Genomic DNA, 20,657 nt, shown 5'->3' with positions numbered 1-20,657 from the left:
TCACTGAAAATTATTTATATATATATTTATAGGGAATTGGATTGTTTTAATACATGTAAATATTCTGTATTAAACATTAAAAAGTAAAAAAAAAAAAAAGAAGCCAAATCTCATGTAAAGTTAGGGCAAAAACTGTATTTGAATGATGGAAAACTACCATATTTTTATGAGATGGTTATTTTCTTTAACAGTATTTTTTGGCGCCCCTGCTGAAGGAATATAACTGGGGTTTTTTTTTACAGTGTATTCCTCATGTACAGGTCACACATCTGTTCTGACTTTAACCCTTCACAGGTCAGACTCTCACATGGGTCAGGGTCACCCAGGGGTCACACTCATCCATTTGTTTAGTTCAAGGACACATCTGACTCCTCCCTCCTTCATCTGACTCCTCCCTCCTTCATCTGACTTCTTTCTACTAAACTCTGTCGTTCGGTGTGTTGTTGTCATGGTGATGTCAGTCCGCTGTAAACCGGTCCGGTCTGGTCCTAACCCTAACCCAGGGCAGATGGAAACAGAACCTGTTTGGGTTCAGATCATCTGAGTTTAAACTGTGGACTAGGATCAGCTGGAACACAGTTCATGTATGTGCTGTGGATTCCACTGGGCTTCTACCACTGTCATTGTATTAATTACAGTTTTATTTCATGGTCATTGAACGCCACACCCCTGCGGACTAGGGTGGTGCACCCCAGGGTCAGGCTTAGGCTTAGGCTTAGGCTCAGCTGGTTCTAATGCCACTGACTGTGGACTTTTTTCCTGGTTTGCATTTGGTGGACTTTACATTTATTGGACTTTTAAATGGAACAGTTTGGCTGTGCCGTGTACCTGGAATAAACCACAAGTGTCCAAAGACATTCGCTTTTGTCATAGATTACACAACGCATGAATACAACTGCTACACACACAGGCATATGTGTACAAATGAGCCTTTTCCAGCTGACAGATGGACAGACCCACAGGTCAGTTCCAGACTGATGCCTCATGCTTCACACCTCCAGCAGGGGCATTATTGGAATAATGAACACATGATTGTTAGAAAGAAATCCATTTTTTGACAGAGCTGGATTGACAAAGACCTTATTTTCATTAATGACCTGTTTGACAAAGATGGGAACTTATTAAGATACGAACAATTTATGACAATAAATGTGTTTCCTGTTTCAAATAAAGAATACAACTATGTATTCAAAGCTATCCCTAATGGTATTTTCTGACTTATGAAAAGTCATCTTAATTATCAAACATTACAGACAGATATACTTTATTTATTGATCAATGGCATTAATATTTTTAGCTCCAGCTGTAATAACAAACATATATGCAATTTCCTGCATGAAAAGAGGAACATTTCCCCCAAAGGTAAAGCAGTCTGGAGTTTAACTGTCTCTAAAACTGAGTGGTCCAAAGCATGGACATGACCAGAGGAATACTGGATTACAAACAAAATTAGAATTATACATCTACAGATTTGACATAACATATTCTCACCTCCAACACTGTTTTGTCTCAATTTTCTGACATGGAAGAAGTGTGTAACTTTTGTCCTTCTTGTCCTGAAACTACTCGACACTTATTCATTGTGTGTGAACACTCTTCTAACTTCTGGTCTAAAATTGAAAAACATATCATATCTAAAAGGAATGAAAAAATAACGATCACATCTCAAAATGTAATTACATATTTTAAACATGATATTCACAATTTGGAATTTGTTGTAAATTTGATCATTTTATTTGGAAAATTTCATATTCACAAAAATAAACATACCGAAACACCCAAATTTTAAAAACTTCCTGATGGAATTTGAAAAATATATTAAATCTTTAGAATTTATCTTGAACCAAAAAAGCACCAGCACCCTGGCAATTTAGAAAGAATTCTTTAAAATAGACTGAACTCTGATGGATGTATTTATTTATTTTTATTAGGTATGTTATTTTTATTTATTTATTTATTTATTTATTTATTTATGCTACTATTTGTCTATTCTGCCTTGAGTCTTTAAATCTATTCTTTTTTCCTTAAATGTATTTGTTCAAGTGCTTTCTCTTTTTGACATCTTGATGTTTGTTTGTTCAAAATGTATGTTTTGTATACCTGAATATTTTCAATAAGGTTGAGGAAAAAAAAAAAAAAACCCTCCGGCAGGGCCAAAATAACTAACTGGTCAAACCTTTGATGTGAACAGTTTGGTCACATGGGTGATTTATTATTTGTTGTATTTGGTTAAAATATGTAATAATGAGTTACCCAGGCCACAGTATAAACAGGGGTGGATGAGACGCACGCGCACGGACGGATGCTCGGAGGAGTGTGACGTCACACGCCGGGTTGGACGCGTGCCAGAGCCGTAGAGCCTGTGGAAGTGAACGTGTGGTTGAACCCAGGTCCTCTGGTCCTCATGGATGACAGACTGAGCCGGAGGAGCCCACACAGGCCCAAGGGGCGGAGCTAGGAGGACAGACTGCGCATGCACTGCTGCTGTGACTGTGTGTGCGGGGACCTTTGGGAAGTGTGTGTGTGTGTGTGTGTGTGTGTGAGTGTGTGTGTGTGTGGGTGTGTGTGAGTGTGTGTGTGTGAGTGTGTGTGTGTGTGTGTGTGTGTGTATGTGTGTGAGTGTGTGTGTGGGTGTGTGTGGGGTGTTGTGTGTGTGTGTGAGGGTGTGTGTGTGTGTGTGTGTGTGTGTGTGTCTGTTTGTGTGTGTGTGTGTGTGTGTGTGTTTGTGTGTGTGGGGGGGGTTGTGTGTGTGTGTGTGTGTGTGTGTGGGGGGGGGGGGGGGGGGGGGGGGGGTTGAACTGCTTTGAATTCCTTATGGTCATTGTTTTGTTCAGTGTGTTTTGTTGGACAGACTTTCTGTGGTTGCTGTGTGGTGTGTTCGTGGCATTTCGGGGTTCTTGTTGCGTTCCAGTCCTCCTGTAACTCCTGTTTTCCATCCTTCTACTGATGTTCTTCCATCCTTCTACTGGTGTTCTTCCATCCTTCTACTGCTGTTCTTCCATCCTTCTGCTGCTGTTCTTCCATCCTTCTACTGCTGTTCTTCCATCCTTCTGCTGGTGTTCTTCCATCCTTCTGCTGGTGTTCTTCCATCCTTCTACTGCTGTTCTTCCATCCTTCTACTGCTGTTCTTCCATCCTTCTGCTGGTGTTCTTCCATCCTTCTACTGCTGTTCTTCCATCCTTCTACTGGTGTTCTTCCATCCTTCTACTGCTGTTCTTCCATCCTTCTGCTGGTGTTCTTCCATCCTTCTACTGCTGTTCTTCCATCCTTCTACTGCTGTTCTTCCATCCTTCTACTGCTGTTCTTCCATCCTTCTACTGCTGTTCTTCCATCCTTCTGCTGCTGTTCTTCCATCCTTCTACTGCTGTTCTTCCATCCTTCTGCTGGTGTTCTTCCATCCTTCTACTGCTGTTCTTCCATCCTTCTGCTGGTGTTCTTCCATCCTTCTACTGGTGTTCTTCCATCCTTCTACTGGTGTTCTTCCATCCTTCTACTGCTGTTCTTCCATCCTTCTACTGCTGTTCTTCCATCCTTCTATTGCTGTTCTTCCATCCTTCTACTGCTGTTCTTCCATCCTTCTACTGCTGTTCTTCCATCCTTCTACTGGTGTTTTTCCATCCTTCTGCTGGTGTTCTTCCATCCTTCTACTGCTGTTCTTCCATCCTTCTACTGCTGTTCTTCCATCCTTCTACTGGTGTAAATGCACTGGAATGTTCAGTCAAACCTGGGACTTCCACCTGAACTCGTACTAGATCCATGTTCTAGTTCTGAGTTCTGACGTCACGTAGCAATGGCGCCCCCCCATGGATGTGGTGTTTATGCAGATTATTTATTACCTCCACCAGGGGGGATTGTGATCACTTTGCTTTGTGTGTGTGTTTTTGTTTGTTTGTTTGCAAGATGACTCAAAAAGTTCTGGACGGATTTTCCCTAAATTTTCAGTAAACGTTGATCCTGGCACAAGGAAGACATGATTACATTGTGGTGGTGATCAGGGGGTCTGTCTTGGCGGAGGTCTGCATTCTCCGACTGCTTTTCTTGTTAAAACCAGGTGTTGCTCTGACATTATTTCTGTGTAAATGTTCTGTAGAATCAGCAGCTGCTCTAGTGTTAGCTAGTTTTCAGTCCAATGAGTGACAGAATAAATTCAAACCAAATCTGAATCCAAATAAACAAAGAACATCAGAGGTAGAACAGCTGCTCTGTCCTCATGCTCCATTTTTCCTCCTGTTTCCCTCAGATAAACAAAGAACAAACACCTTTAGGATAGAAATGACTATAAATGAACAGAATGTACGGTCCACCATGCTGGTTTGTTTACATCTAACTCCCAGAATTCCTTGCGCTCAGGCAGTTTGGCCTGACTTGACTGGAACGCTACAAAGTCATGAGTCATGGTTTGAAGTCATGACTTACAGACTGAAAAAATGGCCCTGAATGCAGCATTAATGTGGATGCGCTCAAGTGTGTGTGTGTGTGTGTGTATTTCACCTGTGATAATTCAAAGGCCAGTACAGAGCCAAACACAAACATATTTAGTTTTTTCTCTTCTTTTTCTGCTGATGGTGATTCCACCTTAAATGTCCTTAAATGTGACGTAGTGGAGGTGCTTTAGAAAATAAGTGAACTGTTACAAAGTCTGTTCAGGAGCTTTAATTCAAGCAAAAACATCTGCCAATGGAAGAAGTACAACATACAGAACATATGACATATGACACCAACAACAACCACAACAACGTACAATAAATATACGATGGAAAAAATCCAACTCCATTTAAAGCCGTAGAACAGATAGAACTGAAATGATAAGGACGAAGAGGAAGAGAAATGAGAGAGCAGGTCATGTGGTACAGATGTGAGGGACAGAACTAAATAATAATAATAATAATAATAATAATAATAATAATAATAAAATAGCTTCATTTCTATAGCAGCTTTAAAATCCAAGTTTCCAAAGTGCTTTGACAGACAAAGCAGAAAGACACAAGATACACGTAAACACTATGACACTATGAAGAAATGAAGTGAATGGGAGTAAAGAGGGCAGGGAGAACGGAACATGATGCTGTCAAATCAATCTAAAAATGAAAGAATGAGATAAAAACAACATCATGTATGAGAATATAAATTAATAACCAAACAAGAAAAAAATTAAATTTTAAAAATTCCAATTAAAATGGGACAGATGTCACAGAAAGGCCTGTCTATAAAAGGGTGTTTTCAGAAGTGGCTCAACAGATCTACTGGCTGGTGTCATGGCGGTGGGTCCAGGCGTTATGGCGGTGGGTCTTGGCGTCATGGCGGTGGGTCTTGGCGTCATGGCGGTGGGTCTTGGCGTCATGGCGGTGGGTCTAGGCGTCATGGCGGTGGGTCTTGGCGTCATGGCGGTGGGTCCAGACGTCATGGCGGTGGGTCTTGGCGTCATGGCGGTGGGTCTTGGTGTCATGGCGGTGGGTCTTGGCGTCATGGCGGTGGGTCTAGGCGTCATGGCGGTGGGTCTAGGCGTCATGGCGGTGGGTCTTGGCGTCATGGCGGTGGGTCTAGGCGTCATGGCGGTGGGTCTTGGCGTCATGGCGGTGGGTCTAGGCGTCATGGCGGTGGGTCTAGGCGTCATGGCGGTGGGTCTTGGCGTCATGGCGGTGGGTCTAGGCGTCATGGCGGTGGGTCTTGGCGTCATGGCGGTGGGTCTAGGCGTCATGGCGGTGGGTCTTGGTGTGCAGGGCCTTTCTGATGACGCTGCACACGCTCTCTGTGTTGTTGATGACGTTGTAGTAGGCCAAGTCCACCAGGTTCTGGAAGTCCTGCTCAGAGTAGGTGAAGTTCTTTGTTGTGTACGGAGAATCTTCACTTTTCACGTCCACTGCTCCAGCTTTCAGCTCCTCTGCAGTTTCACGCTTCACACCTGAAAAGTCACAGCGACACAAACAGATGAACTGTCGGAAATACGACCGAGGTTCTGGAATAAGAGCGAAGCGTCCACAGAAAACAGCTGAGTCTGAAGTCATGTGACTGCTTTGAACGGTTCAACTGTTCTCCTTCAGTCAAACAGAACAAAGTCAACTCTGTACATTAGAGATAAATGGAAAAAAGAACTGTTGGTAGAATTAAGTGATGGGGGGGGGGGGGGGGGGGGGTTGTGAACAGTTCCCAGTGTGACTCAGTTGTTCCACTGCAGTCAGACTGTGCACACCTTCAGTTCACTGTCCTCAGACTGAAGGTTTCCTTCAGATAAACCCACATTAGATACAAACTGTGAACAGCAGGACCACAGACAGTTCATGTAAATGTTTGCTCTTCACCCCTCCCTCGTTCTCCCTCGTTCTCCCTCCCCCTCTTGAATTCCTCTTCCCAGTTTTGCACAGTTGATAAAAATGAAGCATCAGCCCCTAGGGCGGGGGTGGGCAACCTGCAGCTCCAGAGCCGCATGCGTCTCCTCCTCCTCCTTGTAATGGCTCCACCCTTTACTGTGTCTCCTCCTTGTAGTGGCTCCTCCCTTTACTGCGTCTCCTCCTCCTTGTAGTGGCTCCTCCCTTTACTGCATCTGTTCGTCCTCCATGTAGTGGCTCCTCCCTTTACTGCGTCTCCTCCTCCTCCTTGTAGTGACTCCTCCCTTTACTGCGTCTCCTCCTTGTAGTGGCTCCTCCCTTTACTGCGTCTCCTCCTCCTCCTTGTAGTGGCTCCTCCCTTTACTGCGTCTCCTCCTTGTAGTGGCTCCTCCCTTTACTGCGTCTCCTCCTCCTCCTTGTAGTGGCTCCTCCCTTTACTGCGTCTCCTCCTTGTAGTGGCTCCTCCCTTTACTGCGTCTCCTCCTTGTAGTGGCTCCTCCCTTTACTGCGGTCAGTCCAGCTGCTAGTGTTCTTCTCGTGTTCTCCTCATTGGACAGTTCCAGTAGATGAGCTGAATGGAGCAAATGTGCCTTCAACAAAAGTCAAGGTTAATTTCTGCTCGAGGTTAAAGACACAGACGCAGACGCAGACGGAAGGTTCTGTCCGTCCTTTCTAAACTGTATTACTCACGTAATTCTGTCGGTTTTCTTGGAGAATATGGGGCAGTACGACTGGGAACTGCTGAGTTTGGAAGAGAATCATCAGTGATACTTTTCATAGAGCGACTGTATGAGTATGAGTACTGTGTACTTTTGGGGTAATCCTACAACAGATTCCCTTCCAAGCTACAGAAGTGTGTTTTTTCATCTGAAATAGACTTTAAGACTTTTAAGATTTTTTTCCATTAAGTACGTCATGAATTTGGTATTTTTGGTGTTACTACTTCATATACTATTACCACAAATACTATGAACTACTTTTACTGTGTACTTTTAGAGTAATCCTACTCCACAATCCATTCCACACTGCACTTCTGTTTGTTGTATTCAGTGTATTTTTTGTGGCTCCAGACTATTTCTTTTTGGCAGAAAAGGGAGGGGGCAAAACAGCTCTGACTGATGATAAAGGTTACAGACCCTAACCCTATAGACACCATGTCAGCATGAATGTCCGGGGGGGGGGGGGGGGGGGGGGGGGGCTCAGCCCTTTTTCTGCACACATTTGATCACACCACGGATGGTTCACCACATGTCTGTAGTCCTACTGTTCACAGTTTGTATCTAATGTGGGTTTATCTGAAGGAAACCAGTCAGTCTGAGGACAGTGAACTGAAGGTGTGCACAGTCTGACTGCAGTGGAACGACTGAGTCACACTGGGAACTGTTCACAACAGCCCCCCCCCCCCCCCCCCCCCCCCCCCCCCGTACATGGTATGAAACATGTGAAACTCAAGAGTAGGGATGGAACCATATGAACATTTCTTATCACGGTTACTGTGAGTAAAATTATCATAGTTATTATTCATTCATTCATTTTCTGAACCCACTTTCTCCTCACTGGGGTCACGGGGGTCTCTTGGAGCCTATCCCAGCTACATAGGGGTGAAGGTGGGGTTCACCCTGGACATGTGACCAGTTCACTGCAGGGCTGAACATATACAGACAAACAATCACTCTCACATTCACACCTATGGGCAATTTAGATTAACCAATTAACCTATCAGTGCATGTCTTTGGATGGTGGGAGGAGCCAGAGTACCCAGAGAGAACCCACGCAGACATGAGGAGAACATGCAAACTCCACACAGAAAGGTCCCACCCCCCGTCCACTGGTGTTGGAATCGAACCCAGGACCTTCTGTCTGTGAGGCACCAGTGCTAACCACTGCACCACCGTGTCAACAGTTATTATTATTATTATTATTATTATTATTATTATTATTATTATTATTATTATCGTGGTATTGTTGAAATTGTGCTCAAGATGTTCAAAAAGCAGTAATACACAAACTGAAAAAAGTAAATCTGATCTAATGGTGTTAAAGGGTTCCACCTGTGTGTGTGTGTGTGTGTGTGTGTGTGTGGGGGGGGGAGGTGCATGTGCATGTGTGTGTGTGTATGTGGTGCATGTGTGTGTGTGTGTGTGTGTGTGTGTGTGGTGCATGTGTGCGTGTGGTGCATGTGTGTGTGTGTGTGTGTGTGTGTGTGTGTGTGTGGTGCATGTGTGTGTGTGTGTGGTGTGTGTGTGTGGTGCATGTGTGCGTGTGGTGCATGTGTGTGTGTGTGTGTGTGTGTGTGTGGTGCATGTGTGTGTGTGTGTGTGTGTGTGGTGCATGTGTGTGTGTGTGTGGTGTGTGTGTGTGGTGCATGTGTGTGTGTGTGTGTGTGTGTGTGTGTAGTGTGTGTGTGTGGTGCATGTGTGCGTGTGGTGCATGTGTGTGTGTGTGTGTATGTGGTGCATGTGTGTGTGTGTGTGTTGTCGTCTGAATGTGTCGGTACATTTTCTTTGGGCAGTTCTGAAAACAGACTCCGTCAAACAGACACCCAGTAGATGTCCAGTAGACGTCCAGTAGACGTCCAGTGGACGTCCAGCAGACGTACCAGGCCGTTTGAAGTCTTTAAAGGTGACGTTGACCAGTGGGAAGTGGATGACCAGGGGGGCTGCGGGGTTCTGTGGGTCCTCAAAGACGTAGACCTCCTGCTCAGGCTCCTGTTCCAGACTGGAATAGTCAGCGTTGGGGAAGGGGATGTGATGTTCTGAGCAGTACTCCGCAGTGAGTCGAATGACCTGGACAACACCAAGGAGAGTTAATACATGATGTTTTCAAAGTCCAGGTCCGAACGGTCAAACCTGCCTTCACTGATCAGGGAACTCAGATAGAACTCGTCCTGACCGATAAATATTTAGGCATTTTAAGTGACAGCTCCCTTTCCTTCTCTGCACACATTCAGCTGCTTGTTAGAAAACTCAAACTGAAACTTTTCTTCTTCTGAATCAGATCCTGTCTGTCTTTTGACTCCAGAAGCAGACTGGTCTCAGCTCCAGTTCTCTGTGGTGGACTACGCTGGTGCCTCCACCCATAGTTTACGCTCACCTGACACTGTGGGTTCTGCAGCTCTGAGCTTCATCAGCTGTTTGAAATCTCTCACTCATCATCGTCTGCTTTCTGCTGCTGTAGGATGGTCTTCTGTCGGCTCGCAGACTGAGTCGGTGGTGTATTTGAATTTACAAGTCTGTTCTAGGTCTGCTCCATCCTACCTTCAGACCTACATCAGCTGTAGAACCACACACTTCTAATCCGCGTTCTCGGGATCTTTTCTTTTTGTCTGGTCCTAAAGTTAGAACTGAAAAAGGCCTTCAGGTTTACGGCCCCATTCACCTGGAACGAACGACACAAAGACCTGAAACTGAAGGATCTGCTTTCACTGGACACTTTGAAGAGGACGTTGTACGACTTAGACACAGACGTGTCTGCAGATGTTCTACCTGACGCACTTTGTCTACATTTCATGAGCACTTTTTGCAGAGTTGACTTTGGAAGGTTTGACTTGTCTACGAGCTTTTAATGTATTCGTTTTGTGTGTGGAAGTCTGGAACTATTTAATGAGCTGCTGCCCGTCTGGGCCAGGACGCTGTTGAAAAAGAGATTCTTAATCTCAATGAGGTTTTCCTGGTGAAATAAAGGTCAAATAAAATAAAATAAAATAATACAAATACAAACAGGAAGTGAAAATTCATGTAGGGTCTGATACCAACATTATCGAGATTAATACTGTTTATAGATAATACATACTGTTATTTATAGATAATACATATTGTTATTTATAGAAAATACATATTGTTATTTATAGATAATACATACTGTTATTTATAGATAATACATACTGTTATTTATAGATAATACATATTGTTATTTATAGATAATACATACTGTTATTTATAGATAATACATATTGTTATTTATAGATAATACATTTTGTTATTTATAGATAATACATTTTGTTATTTATAGATAATACATACTGTTATTTATAGATAATACATACTGTTATTTATAGATAATACATATTGTTATTTATAGATAATACATATTGTTATTTATAGATAATAAATACTGTTATTTATAGATAATACATACTGTTATTTATAGATAATACATATTGTTATTTATAGATAATACATATTGTTATTTATAGATAATACATAGTGTTATTTATAGATAATACATACTGTTATTTATAGATAATACATATTGTTATTTATAGATAATACATACTGTTATTTATAGATAATACATACTGTTATTTATAGATAATACATATTGTTATTTATAGATAATACATATGTTATTTATAGATAATACATATTGTTATTTATAGAAAATACATATTGTTATTTATAGATAATACATACTGTTATTTATAGATAATACATACTGTTATTTATAGATAATACATATTGTTATTTATAGATAATACATACTGTTATTTATAGATAATACATACTGTTATTTATAGATAATACATATTGTTATTTATAGATAATACATACTGTTATTTATAGATAATACATTTTGTTATTTATAGATAATACATACTGTTATTTATAGATAATACATACTGTTATTTATAGATAATACATATTGTTATTTATAGATAATACATACTGTTATTTATAGATAATACATTTTGTTATTTATAGATAATACATACTGTTATTTATAGATAATACATATTGTTATTTATAGATAATACATACTGTTATTTATAGATAATACATTTTGTTATTTATAGATAATACATACTGTTATTTATAGATAATACATATTGTTATTTATAGATAATACATACTGTCATTTATAGATAATACATACTGTTATTTATAGATAATACATATTGTTATTTATAGATAATACATACTGTTATTTATAGATAATACATACTGTTATTTATAGATAATACATACTGTTATTTATAGATAATACATATTGTTATTTATAGATAATACATACTGTTATTTATAGATAATACATACTGTTATTTATAGATAATACATATTGTTATTTATAGATAATACATACTGTTATTTATAGATAATACATACTGTTATTTATAGATAATACATACTGTTATTTATAGATAATACATATTGTTATTTATAGATAATACATACTGTTATTTATAGATAATACATATTGTTATTTATAGATAATACATATTGTTATTTATAGATAAAACATATTGTTATTTATAGATAATACATATTGTTATTTATAGATAATACATACTGTTATTTATAGATAATACATACTGTTATTTATAGATAATACATACTGTTATTTATAGATAATACATATTGTTATTTATAGATAATACATATTGTTATTTATAGATAATACATACTGTTATTTATAGATAATACATACTGTTATTTATAGATAATACATATTGTTATTTATAGATAATACATACTGTTATTTATAGATAATACATATTGTTATTTATAGATAATACATAGTGTTATTTATAGATAATACATAGTGTTATTTATAGATAATACATACTGTTATTTATAGATAATACATATTGTTATTTATAGATAATACATACTGTTATTTATAGATAATACATACTGTTATTTATAGATAATACATATTGTTATTTATAGATAATACATATGTTATTTATAGATAATACATATTGTTATTTATAGAAAATACATATTGTTATTTATAGATAATACATACTGTTATTTATAGATAATACATACTGTTATTTATAGATAATACATATTGTTATTTATAGATAATACATACTGTTATTTATAGATAATACATACTGTTATTTATAGATAATACATACTGTTATTTATAGATAATACATTTTGTTATTTATAGATAATACATACTGTTATTTATAGATAATACATATTGTTATTTATAGATAATACATACTGTCATTTATAGATAATACATATTGTTATTTATAGATAATACATACTGTTATTTATAGATAATACATACTGTTATTTATAGATAATACATACTGTTATTTATAGATAATACATATTGTTATTTATAGATAATACATACTGTTATTTATAGATAATACATACTGTTATTTATAGATAATACATATTGTTATTTATAGATAATACATACTGTTATTTATAGATAATACATAGTGTTATTTATAGATAATACATAGTGTTATTTATAGATAATACATAGTGTTATTTATAGATAATACATATTGTTATTTATAGATAATACATATTGTTATTTATAGATAATACATAGTGTTATTTATAGATAATACATATTGTTATTTATAGATAATACATATTGTTATTTATAGATAATACATACTGTTATTTATAGATAATACATACTGTTATTTATAGATAATACATATTGTTATTTATAGATAATACATACTGTTATTTATAGATAATACATATTGTTATTTATAGATAATACATACAGTTATTTATAGATAATACATATTGTTATTTATAGATAATACACACTGCTATTTATAGATAATACATACTGTTATTCATAGATAATACATATTGTTATTTATAGATAATACATACTGTTATTTATAGATAATACATATTGTTATTTATAGATAATACATAGTTATTTATAGATAATACATATTGTTATTTATAGATAATACATATTGTTATTTATAGATAATACATACAGTTATTTATAGATAATACATACTGTTATTTATAGATAATACATATTGTTATTTATAGATAATACATATTGTTATTTATAGCTAAATCATACTGTTATTTATAGATAATACATATTGTTATTTATAGATAATACATATTGTTATTTATAGCTAAATCATACTGTTATTCATAGATAATACATATTGTTATTTATAGATAATACATACTGTTATTTATAGATAATACATATTGTTATTTATAGATAATACATACTGTTATTTATAGATAATACATACTGTTATTTATAGATAATACATATTGTTATTTATAGATAATACATACTGTTATTTATAGATAATACATATTGTTATTTATAGATAATACATACTGTTATTTATAGATAATACATACTGTTATTTATAGATAATACATATTGTTATTTATAGATAATACATATTGTTATTTATAGCTAAATCATACTGTTATTTATAGATAATACATATTGTTATTTATAGATAATACATATTGTTATTTATAGCTAAATCATACTGTTATTCATAGATAATACATATTGTTATTTATAGATAATACACACTGTTATTTATAGATAATGCATATTGTTATTTATAGATAATACATACTGTTATTTATAGATAATACATACTGTTCATACTGTTTATAGATATACATAGTTAGAGAACCACTGATAGAATCCTTTTTGTCTTTGAACCTCTTACTCAATAGTGTCTCTTGCATAATTCAGTTTTTTTGTTGTTTGTGATGTACAAACAAACAAACAAACAAATAAATAAATAAATAAATAAATAAATAAATAAATAAACAAATAAATACATACATACATACATACATACATACATACATACATACATAAATAAATCCTTACATCGAGGGCGTGGTCTGGGTCCCAGGAGTAGCTGAGGACTATGATGACGTCCACGTGTCTGCCAGGCCTCAGAACTGGAGCACAGCTGATGTTGATGGAGTGTCCAGAGTCCACCAGGTGGAGGGTGTGGTCACTGGGGGTCAGCTGGTTCGGGAAGGCATCAGGGTGAGTGTCTGGACAGGAAACAGGAAGAGTTACAGGAAACAGGAAACAGGAAGAGTTACAGGAAACAGGAAACAGCCCCTCCCAGGGAGGGGGTATTGTTTTTGGTTTGTTTTGGGTTGTTGTTTATCCATCCATCCACCCATCCACCCATCCATCCACCCATCCATCCACCCATCCATCCATCCTACCTCTCCATGCTACAAAGTTGCTGTGTTTGTTGTAGTTCTTGTGCAGGAACAGACCACGCATGTAGTTGAACATTTCTGCGACGCCTGCACGTTTGCTGAAGAAGTTGTTCAATACTCCAGCAATTTTGGTGACGGGATTAAAGACGAACGTGTCCAAGGTGGAAGGGGTGGTGTCTGACTCTGCAAAAGAAAAGAAGACAGACAAAAATGAACTGAAATGGTCTGTAAGGGTTAAAGGAGGACGTTTGGGTCTGTAAGGGTTAAAGGAGGACGTTTGGGTCTGTAAGGGTTAAAGGTGGACGTTTGGGTCTGTAAGGGTTAAAGGTGGACGTTTGGGTCTGTAAGGGTTAAAGGAGGACGTTTGGGTCTGTAAGGGTTAAAGGTGGACGTTTGGGTCTGTAAGGGTTAAAGGAGGACGTTTGGGTCTGTAAGGGTTAAAGGAAGACGTTTGGGTCTGTAAGGGTTAAAGGAAGACGTTTGGGTCTGTAAGGGTTAAAGGTGGACGTTTGGGTCTGTAAGGGTTAAAGGAAGACGTTTGGGTCTGTAAGGGTTAAAGGTGGACGTTTGGGTCTGTAAGGGTTAAAGGAAGACGTTTGGGTCTGTAAGGGTTAAAGGTGGACGTTTGGGTCTGTAAGGGTTAAAGGAAGACGTTTGGGTCTGTAAGGGTTAAAGGTGGACGTTTGGGTCTGTAAGGGTTAAAGGAGGACGTTTGGGTCTGTAAGGGTTAAAGGTGGACGTTTGGGTCTGTAAGGGTTAAAGGTGGACGTTTGGGTCTGTAAGGGTTAAAGGTGGACGTTTGGGTGTTTAAGGGTTAAAGGAGGACGTTTGGGTCTGTAAGGGTTAAAGGTGGACGTTTGGGTGTTTAAGGGTTAAAGGTGGACGTTTGGGTCTGTAAGGGTTAAAGGAGGACGTTTGGGTCTGTAAGGGTTAAAGGAGGACGTTTGGGTCTGTAAGGGTTAAAGGTGGACGTTTGGGTCTGTAAGGGTTAAAGGAGGACGTTTGGGTGTTTAAGGGTTAAAGGTGGATGTTTGGGTGTTTAAGGGTTAAAGGTGGACGTTTGGGTCTGTAAGGGTTAAAGGTGGACGTTTGGGTGTTTAAGGGTTAAAGGAGGACGTTTGGGTCTGTAAGGGTTAAAGGTGGACGTTTGGGTCTGTAAGGGTTAAAGGTGGACGTTTGAGTCCTTAAGGGTTAAAGGTGGACGTTTGGGTCTGTAAGGGTTATAGGAGGACGTTTGGGTCTGTAAGGGTTAAAGGTGGACGTTTGGGTCTGTAAGGGTTAAAGGTGGACGTTTGGGTCTGTAAGGGTTAAAGGTGGACGTTTGGGTCTGTAAGGGTTAAAGGAGGACGTTTGGGTCTGTAAGGGTTAAAGGTGGACGTTTGGGTGTTTAAGGGTTAAAGGTGGACGTTTGGGTCTGTAAGGGTTAAAGGAGGACGTTTGGGTCTGTAAGGGTTAAAGGTGGACGTTTGGGTGTTTAAGGGTTAAAGGAGGACGTTTGGGTCTGTAAGGGTTAAAGGTGGACGTTTGGGTCTGTAAGGGTTAAAGGAGGACGTTTGGGTCTGTAAGGGTTAAAGGTGGACGTTTGGGTCTGTAAGGGTTAAAGGTGGACGTTTGGGTCTGTAAGGGTTAAAGGTGGACGTTTGGGGTTTTAAGGGTTAAAGGAGGACGTTTGGGTCTTTAAGGGTTAAAGGAGGACGTTTGGGTGTTTAAGGGTTAAAGGTGGACGTTTGGGTGTTTAAGGGTTAAAGGTGGACGTTTGGGTGTTTAAGGGTTAAAGGTGGACGTTTGGGTGTTTAAGAGTTAAAGGTGGACGTTTGGGTGTTTAAGGGTTAAAGGAGGACGTTTGGGTGTTTAAGAGTTAAAGGAGGACGTTTGGGTGTTTAAGGGTTTAAAGGTGGACGTTTGGTCTGTAAGGGTTAAAGGAGGACATTTGGGTCTTTAAGGGTTAAAGGAGGACGTTTGGGTGTTTAAGAGTTAAAGGTGGACGTTTGGGTGTTTAAGGGTTAAAGGTGGACGTTTGGGTGTTTAAGAGTTAAAGGTGGACGTTTGGGTGTTTAAGGGTTAAAGGTGGACGTTTGGGTCTGTAAGGGTTAAAGGTGGACGTTTGGGTCTGTAAGGGTTAAAGGTGTGTGTTTGGGTCTGTAAGGGTTAAAGGAAGACGTTTGGGTCTGTAAGGGTTAAAGGTGGACGTTTGGGTCTGTAAGGGTTAAAGGTGGACGTTTGGGTCTGTAAGGGTTAAAGGAGGACGTTTGGGTCTGTAAGGGTTAAAGGAAGACGTTTGGGTCTGTAAGGGTTAAAGGAAGACGTTTGGGTCTGTAAGGGTTAAAGGTGGACGTTTGGGTCTGTAAGGGTTAAAGGAAGACGTTTGGGTCTGTAAGGGTTAAAGGAAGACGTTTGGGTCTGTAAGGGTTAAAGGTGGACGTTTGGGTCTGTAAGGGTTAAAGGAGGACGTTTGGGTCTGTAAGGGTTAAAGGTGGACGTTTGGGTCTGTAAGGGTTAAAGGTGGACGTTTGGGTCTGTAAGGGTTAAAGGTGGACGTTTGGGTGTTTAAGGGTTAAAGGAGGACGTTTGGGTCTGTAAGGGTTAAAGGAGGACGTTTGGGTCTGTAAGGGTTAAAGGAGGACGTTTGGGTCTGTAAGGGTTAAAGGAGGACGTTTGGGTCTGTAAGGGTTAAAGGAGGACGTCTGGGTGTTTAAGGGTTAAAGGTGGATGTTTGGGTGTTTAAGGGTTAAAGGTGGACGTTTGGGTCTGTAAGGGTTAAAGGTGGACGTTTGGGTGTTTAAGGGTTAAAGGAGGACGTTTGGGTCTGTAAGGGTTAAAGGTGGACGTTCGGTCTGTAAGGGTTAAAGGTGGACGTTTGGGTGTTTAAGGGTTAAAGGAGGACGTTTGGGTCTGTAAGGGTTAAAGTGGACGTTTGGGTCTGTAAGGGTTAAAGGTGGACGTTTGGGTCTGTAAGGGTTATAGGAGGACGTTTGGGTCTGTAAGGGTTAAAGGTGGACGTTTGGGTCTGTAAGGGTTAAAGGTGGACGTTTGGGTCTGTAAGGGTTAAAGGAGGACGTTTGGGTCTGTAAGGGTTAAAGGTGGACGTTTGGGTGTTTAAGGGTTAAAGGTGGACGTTTGGGTCTGTAAGGGTTAAAGGTGGACGTTTGGGTCTGTAAGGGTTAAAGGAGGACGTTTGGGTCTGTAAGGGTTAAAGGAGGACGTTTGGGTGTTTAAGGGTTAAAGGTGGATGTTTGGGTGTTTAAGGGTTAAAGGTGGACGTTTGGGTCTGTAAGGGTTAAAGGTGGACGTTTGGGTGTTTAAGGGTTAAAGGAGGACGTTTGGGTCTGTAAGGGTTAAAGGTGGACGTTTGGGTCTGTAAGGGTTAAAGGTGGACGTTTGGGTCTGTAAGGGTTAAAGGTGGACGTTTGGGTCTGTAAGGGTTATAGGAGGACGTTTGGGTCTGTAAGGGTTAAAGGTGGACGTTTGGGTGTTTAAGGGTTAAAGGAGGACGTTTGGGTCTGTAAGGGTTAAAAGTGGACGTTTGGGTCTGTAAGGGTTAAAGGAGGACGTTTGGGTCTGTAAGGGTTAAAGGAGGACGTTTGGGTCTGTAAGGGTTAAAGGTGGACGTTTGGGTCTGTAAGGGTTATAGGAGGACGTTTGGGTCTGTAAGGGTTAAAGGTGGACGTTTGGGTCTGTAAGGGTTAAAGGTGGACGTTTGGGTCTGTAAGGGTTAAAGGAGGACGTTTGGGTCTGTAAGGGTTAAAGGTGGACGTTTGGGTCTGTAAGGGTTATAGGAGGACGTTTGGGTCTGTAAGGGTTAAAGGTGGACGTTTGGGTCTGTAAGGGTTAAAGGAGGACGTTTGGGTCTGTAAGGGTTAAAGGTGGACGTTTGGGTCTGTAAGGGTTAAAGGTGGACGTTTGGGTCTGTAAGGGTTAAAGGTGGACGTTTGGGTGTTTAAGGGTTAAAGGAGGACGTTTGGGTCTGTAAGGGTTAAAGGTGGACGTTTGGGTCTGTAAGGGTTAAAGGTGGACGTTTGGGTCTGTAAGGGTTAAAGGAGGACGTTTGGGTCTGTAAGGGTTAAAGGTGGACGTTTGGGTCTGTAAGGGTTAAAGGTGGACGTTTGGGTCTGTAAGGGTTAAAGGAGGACGTTTGGGTCTTTAAGGGTTAAAGGAGGACGTTTGGGTGTTTAAGGGTTAAAGGTGGACGTTTGGGTGTTTAAGGGTTAAAGGTGGACGTTTGGGTGTTTAAGGGTTAAAGGTGGACGTTTGGGTGTTTAAGAGTTAAAGGTGGACGTTTGGGTGTTTAAGGGTTAAAGGAGGACGTTTGGGTGTTTAAGAGTTAAAGGAGGACGTTTGGGTGTTTAAGGGTTAAAGGTGGACGTTTGGGTCTGTAAGGGTTAAAGGAGGACATTTGGGTCTTTAAGGGTTAAAGGAGGACGTTTGGGTGTTTAAGAGTTAAAGGTGGACGTTTGGGTGTTTAAGGGTTAAAGGTGGACGTTTGGGTGTTTAAGAGTTAAAGGAGGACGTTTGGGTCTGTAAGGGTTAAAGGTGGACGTTTGGGTCTGTAAGGGTTAAAGGTGGACGTTTGGGTCTGTAAGGGTTAAAGGTGGACGTTTGGGTCTGTAAGGGTTATAGGAGGATGTTTGGGTCTGTAAGGGTTAAAGGTGGACGTTTGGGTGTTTAAGGGTTAAGGAGGACGTTTGGGTCTGTAAGGGTTAAAAGTGGACGTTTGGGTCTGTAAGGGTTAAAGGAGGACGTTTGGGTCTGTAAGGGTTAAAGGTGGACGTTTGGGTCTGTAAGGGTTAAAGGTGGACGTTTGGGTCTGTAAGGGTTAAAGGTGGACGTTTGGGTCTGTAAGGGTTAAAGGAGGACGTTTGGGTCTGTAAGGGTTAAAGGTGGACGTTTGGGTCTGTAAGGGTTATAGGAGGACGTTTGGGTCTGTAAGGGTTAAAGGTGGACGTTTGGGTGTTTAAGAGTTAAAGGTGGACGTTTGGGTGTTTAAGGGTTAAAGGTGGACGTTTGGGTCTGTAAGGGTTAAAGGAGGACGTTTGGGTCTGTAAGGGTTAAAGGTGGACGTTTGGGTCTGTAAGGGTTAAAGGTGGACGTTTGGGTGTTTAAGGGTTAAAGGTGGACGTTTGGGTCTGTAAGGGTTAAAGGTGGACGTTTGGGTCTGTAAGGGTTAAAGGTGGACGTTTGGGTGTTTAAGGGTTAAAGGAGGACGTTTGGGTCTGTAAGGGTTAAAGGTGGACGTTTGGGTCTGTAAGGGTTAAAGGAGGACGTTTGGGTGTTTAAGAGTTAAAGGTGGACGTTTGGGTCTGTAAGGGTTAAAGGTGGACGTTTGGGTCTGTAAGGGTTAAAGGTGGACGTTTGGGTGTTTAAGGGTTAAAGGAGGACGTTTGGGTCTGTAAGGGTTAAAGGTGGACGTTTGGGTCTGTAAGGGTTAAAGGTGGACGTTTGGGTGTTTAAGGGTTAAAGGTGGACGTTTGGGTGTTTAAGAGTTAAAGGAGGATGTTTGGGTGTTTAAGGGTTAAAGGAGGACGTTTGGGTGTTTAAGAGTTAAAGGAGGATGTTTGGGTGTTTAAGGGTTAAAGGTGGACGTTTGGGTCTGTAAGGGTTAAAGGAGGACGTTTGGGTCTGTAAGGGTTAAAGGTGGACGTTTGGGTCTGTAAGGGTTAAAGGTGGACGTTTGGGTCTGTAAGGGTTAAAGGAGGACGTTTGGGTGTTTAAGAGTTAAAGGTGGACGTTTGGGTCTGTAAGGGTTAAAGGTGGACGTTTGATTCTGTAAGGGTTAAAGGTGGACGTTTGGGTGTTTAAGGGTTAAAGGAGGACGTTTGGGTCTGTAAGGGTTAAAGGTGGACGTTTGGGTGTTTAAGGGTTAAAGGTGGACGTTTGGGTGTTTAAGAGTTAAAGGAGGACGTTTGGGTGTTTAAGGGTTAAAGGAGGACGTTTGGGTGTTTAAGAGTTAAAGGAGGATGTTTGGGTGTTTAAGGGTTAAAGGTGGACGTTTGGGTGTTTAAGGGTTACAAAAATCAAGACCCAAGCGTCCACCTTTAACCCTTAAACACCCAAACGTCCACCTTTAACCCTTACAGACCCAAACGTCCACCTTTAACTGTTAAACACCCAAACCTCCACCTTTAACCTTTACAGACCCAAACGTCCACCTTTAACTGTTAAACACCCAAACGTCCACCTTTAACCCTTAAACACCCAAACGTCCACCTTTAACCTTTACAGACCCAAACGTCCACCTTTAACCCTTAAACACCCAAACGTCCACCTTTAACCCTTAAACACCCAAGCGTCCACCTTTAACCCTTACAGACCCAAACGTCCACCTTTAACCCTTACAGACCCAAACGTCCACCTTTAACCCTTAAACACCCAAACGTCCACCTTTTACCCT

The 20,657-nt window shown here is 40.0% G+C and overlaps 1 protein-coding gene across 1 annotated transcript in view; it reads right to left on the bottom strand.

Moving 5' to 3' along the window:
- Positions 1-5,156: 5,156 nt before the first annotated feature.
- LOC115434204 (cytosolic phospholipase A2 zeta-like) overlaps positions 5,157-20,657 on the bottom strand; it is a 36,063-nt gene continuing 20,562 nt past the window's right edge. The window contains exons 19-22 of the mRNA XM_030156010.1: positions 14,273-14,452; positions 13,920-14,092; positions 8,926-9,112; positions 5,157-5,902 (exon numbers count right to left, since the gene is read on the bottom strand). Coding sequence (XP_030011870.1) covers positions 5,688-5,902; positions 8,926-9,112; positions 13,920-14,092; positions 14,273-14,452 — 755 coding nt within the window. The 3' untranslated portion in view covers positions 5,157-5,687. The remainder of the gene's footprint in view (positions 5,903-8,925; positions 9,113-13,919; positions 14,093-14,272; positions 14,453-20,657) is intronic.

This window comes from Sphaeramia orbicularis, chromosome 15 (genome assembly GCF_902148855.1).
Source record: "Sphaeramia orbicularis chromosome 15, fSphaOr1.1, whole genome shotgun sequence".
In the NCBI taxonomy this organism is placed as follows: Eukaryota; Metazoa; Chordata; class Actinopteri; order Kurtiformes; family Apogonidae; genus Sphaeramia; species Sphaeramia orbicularis.
This window is presented reverse-complemented; position numbering and strand designations above follow the sequence as displayed.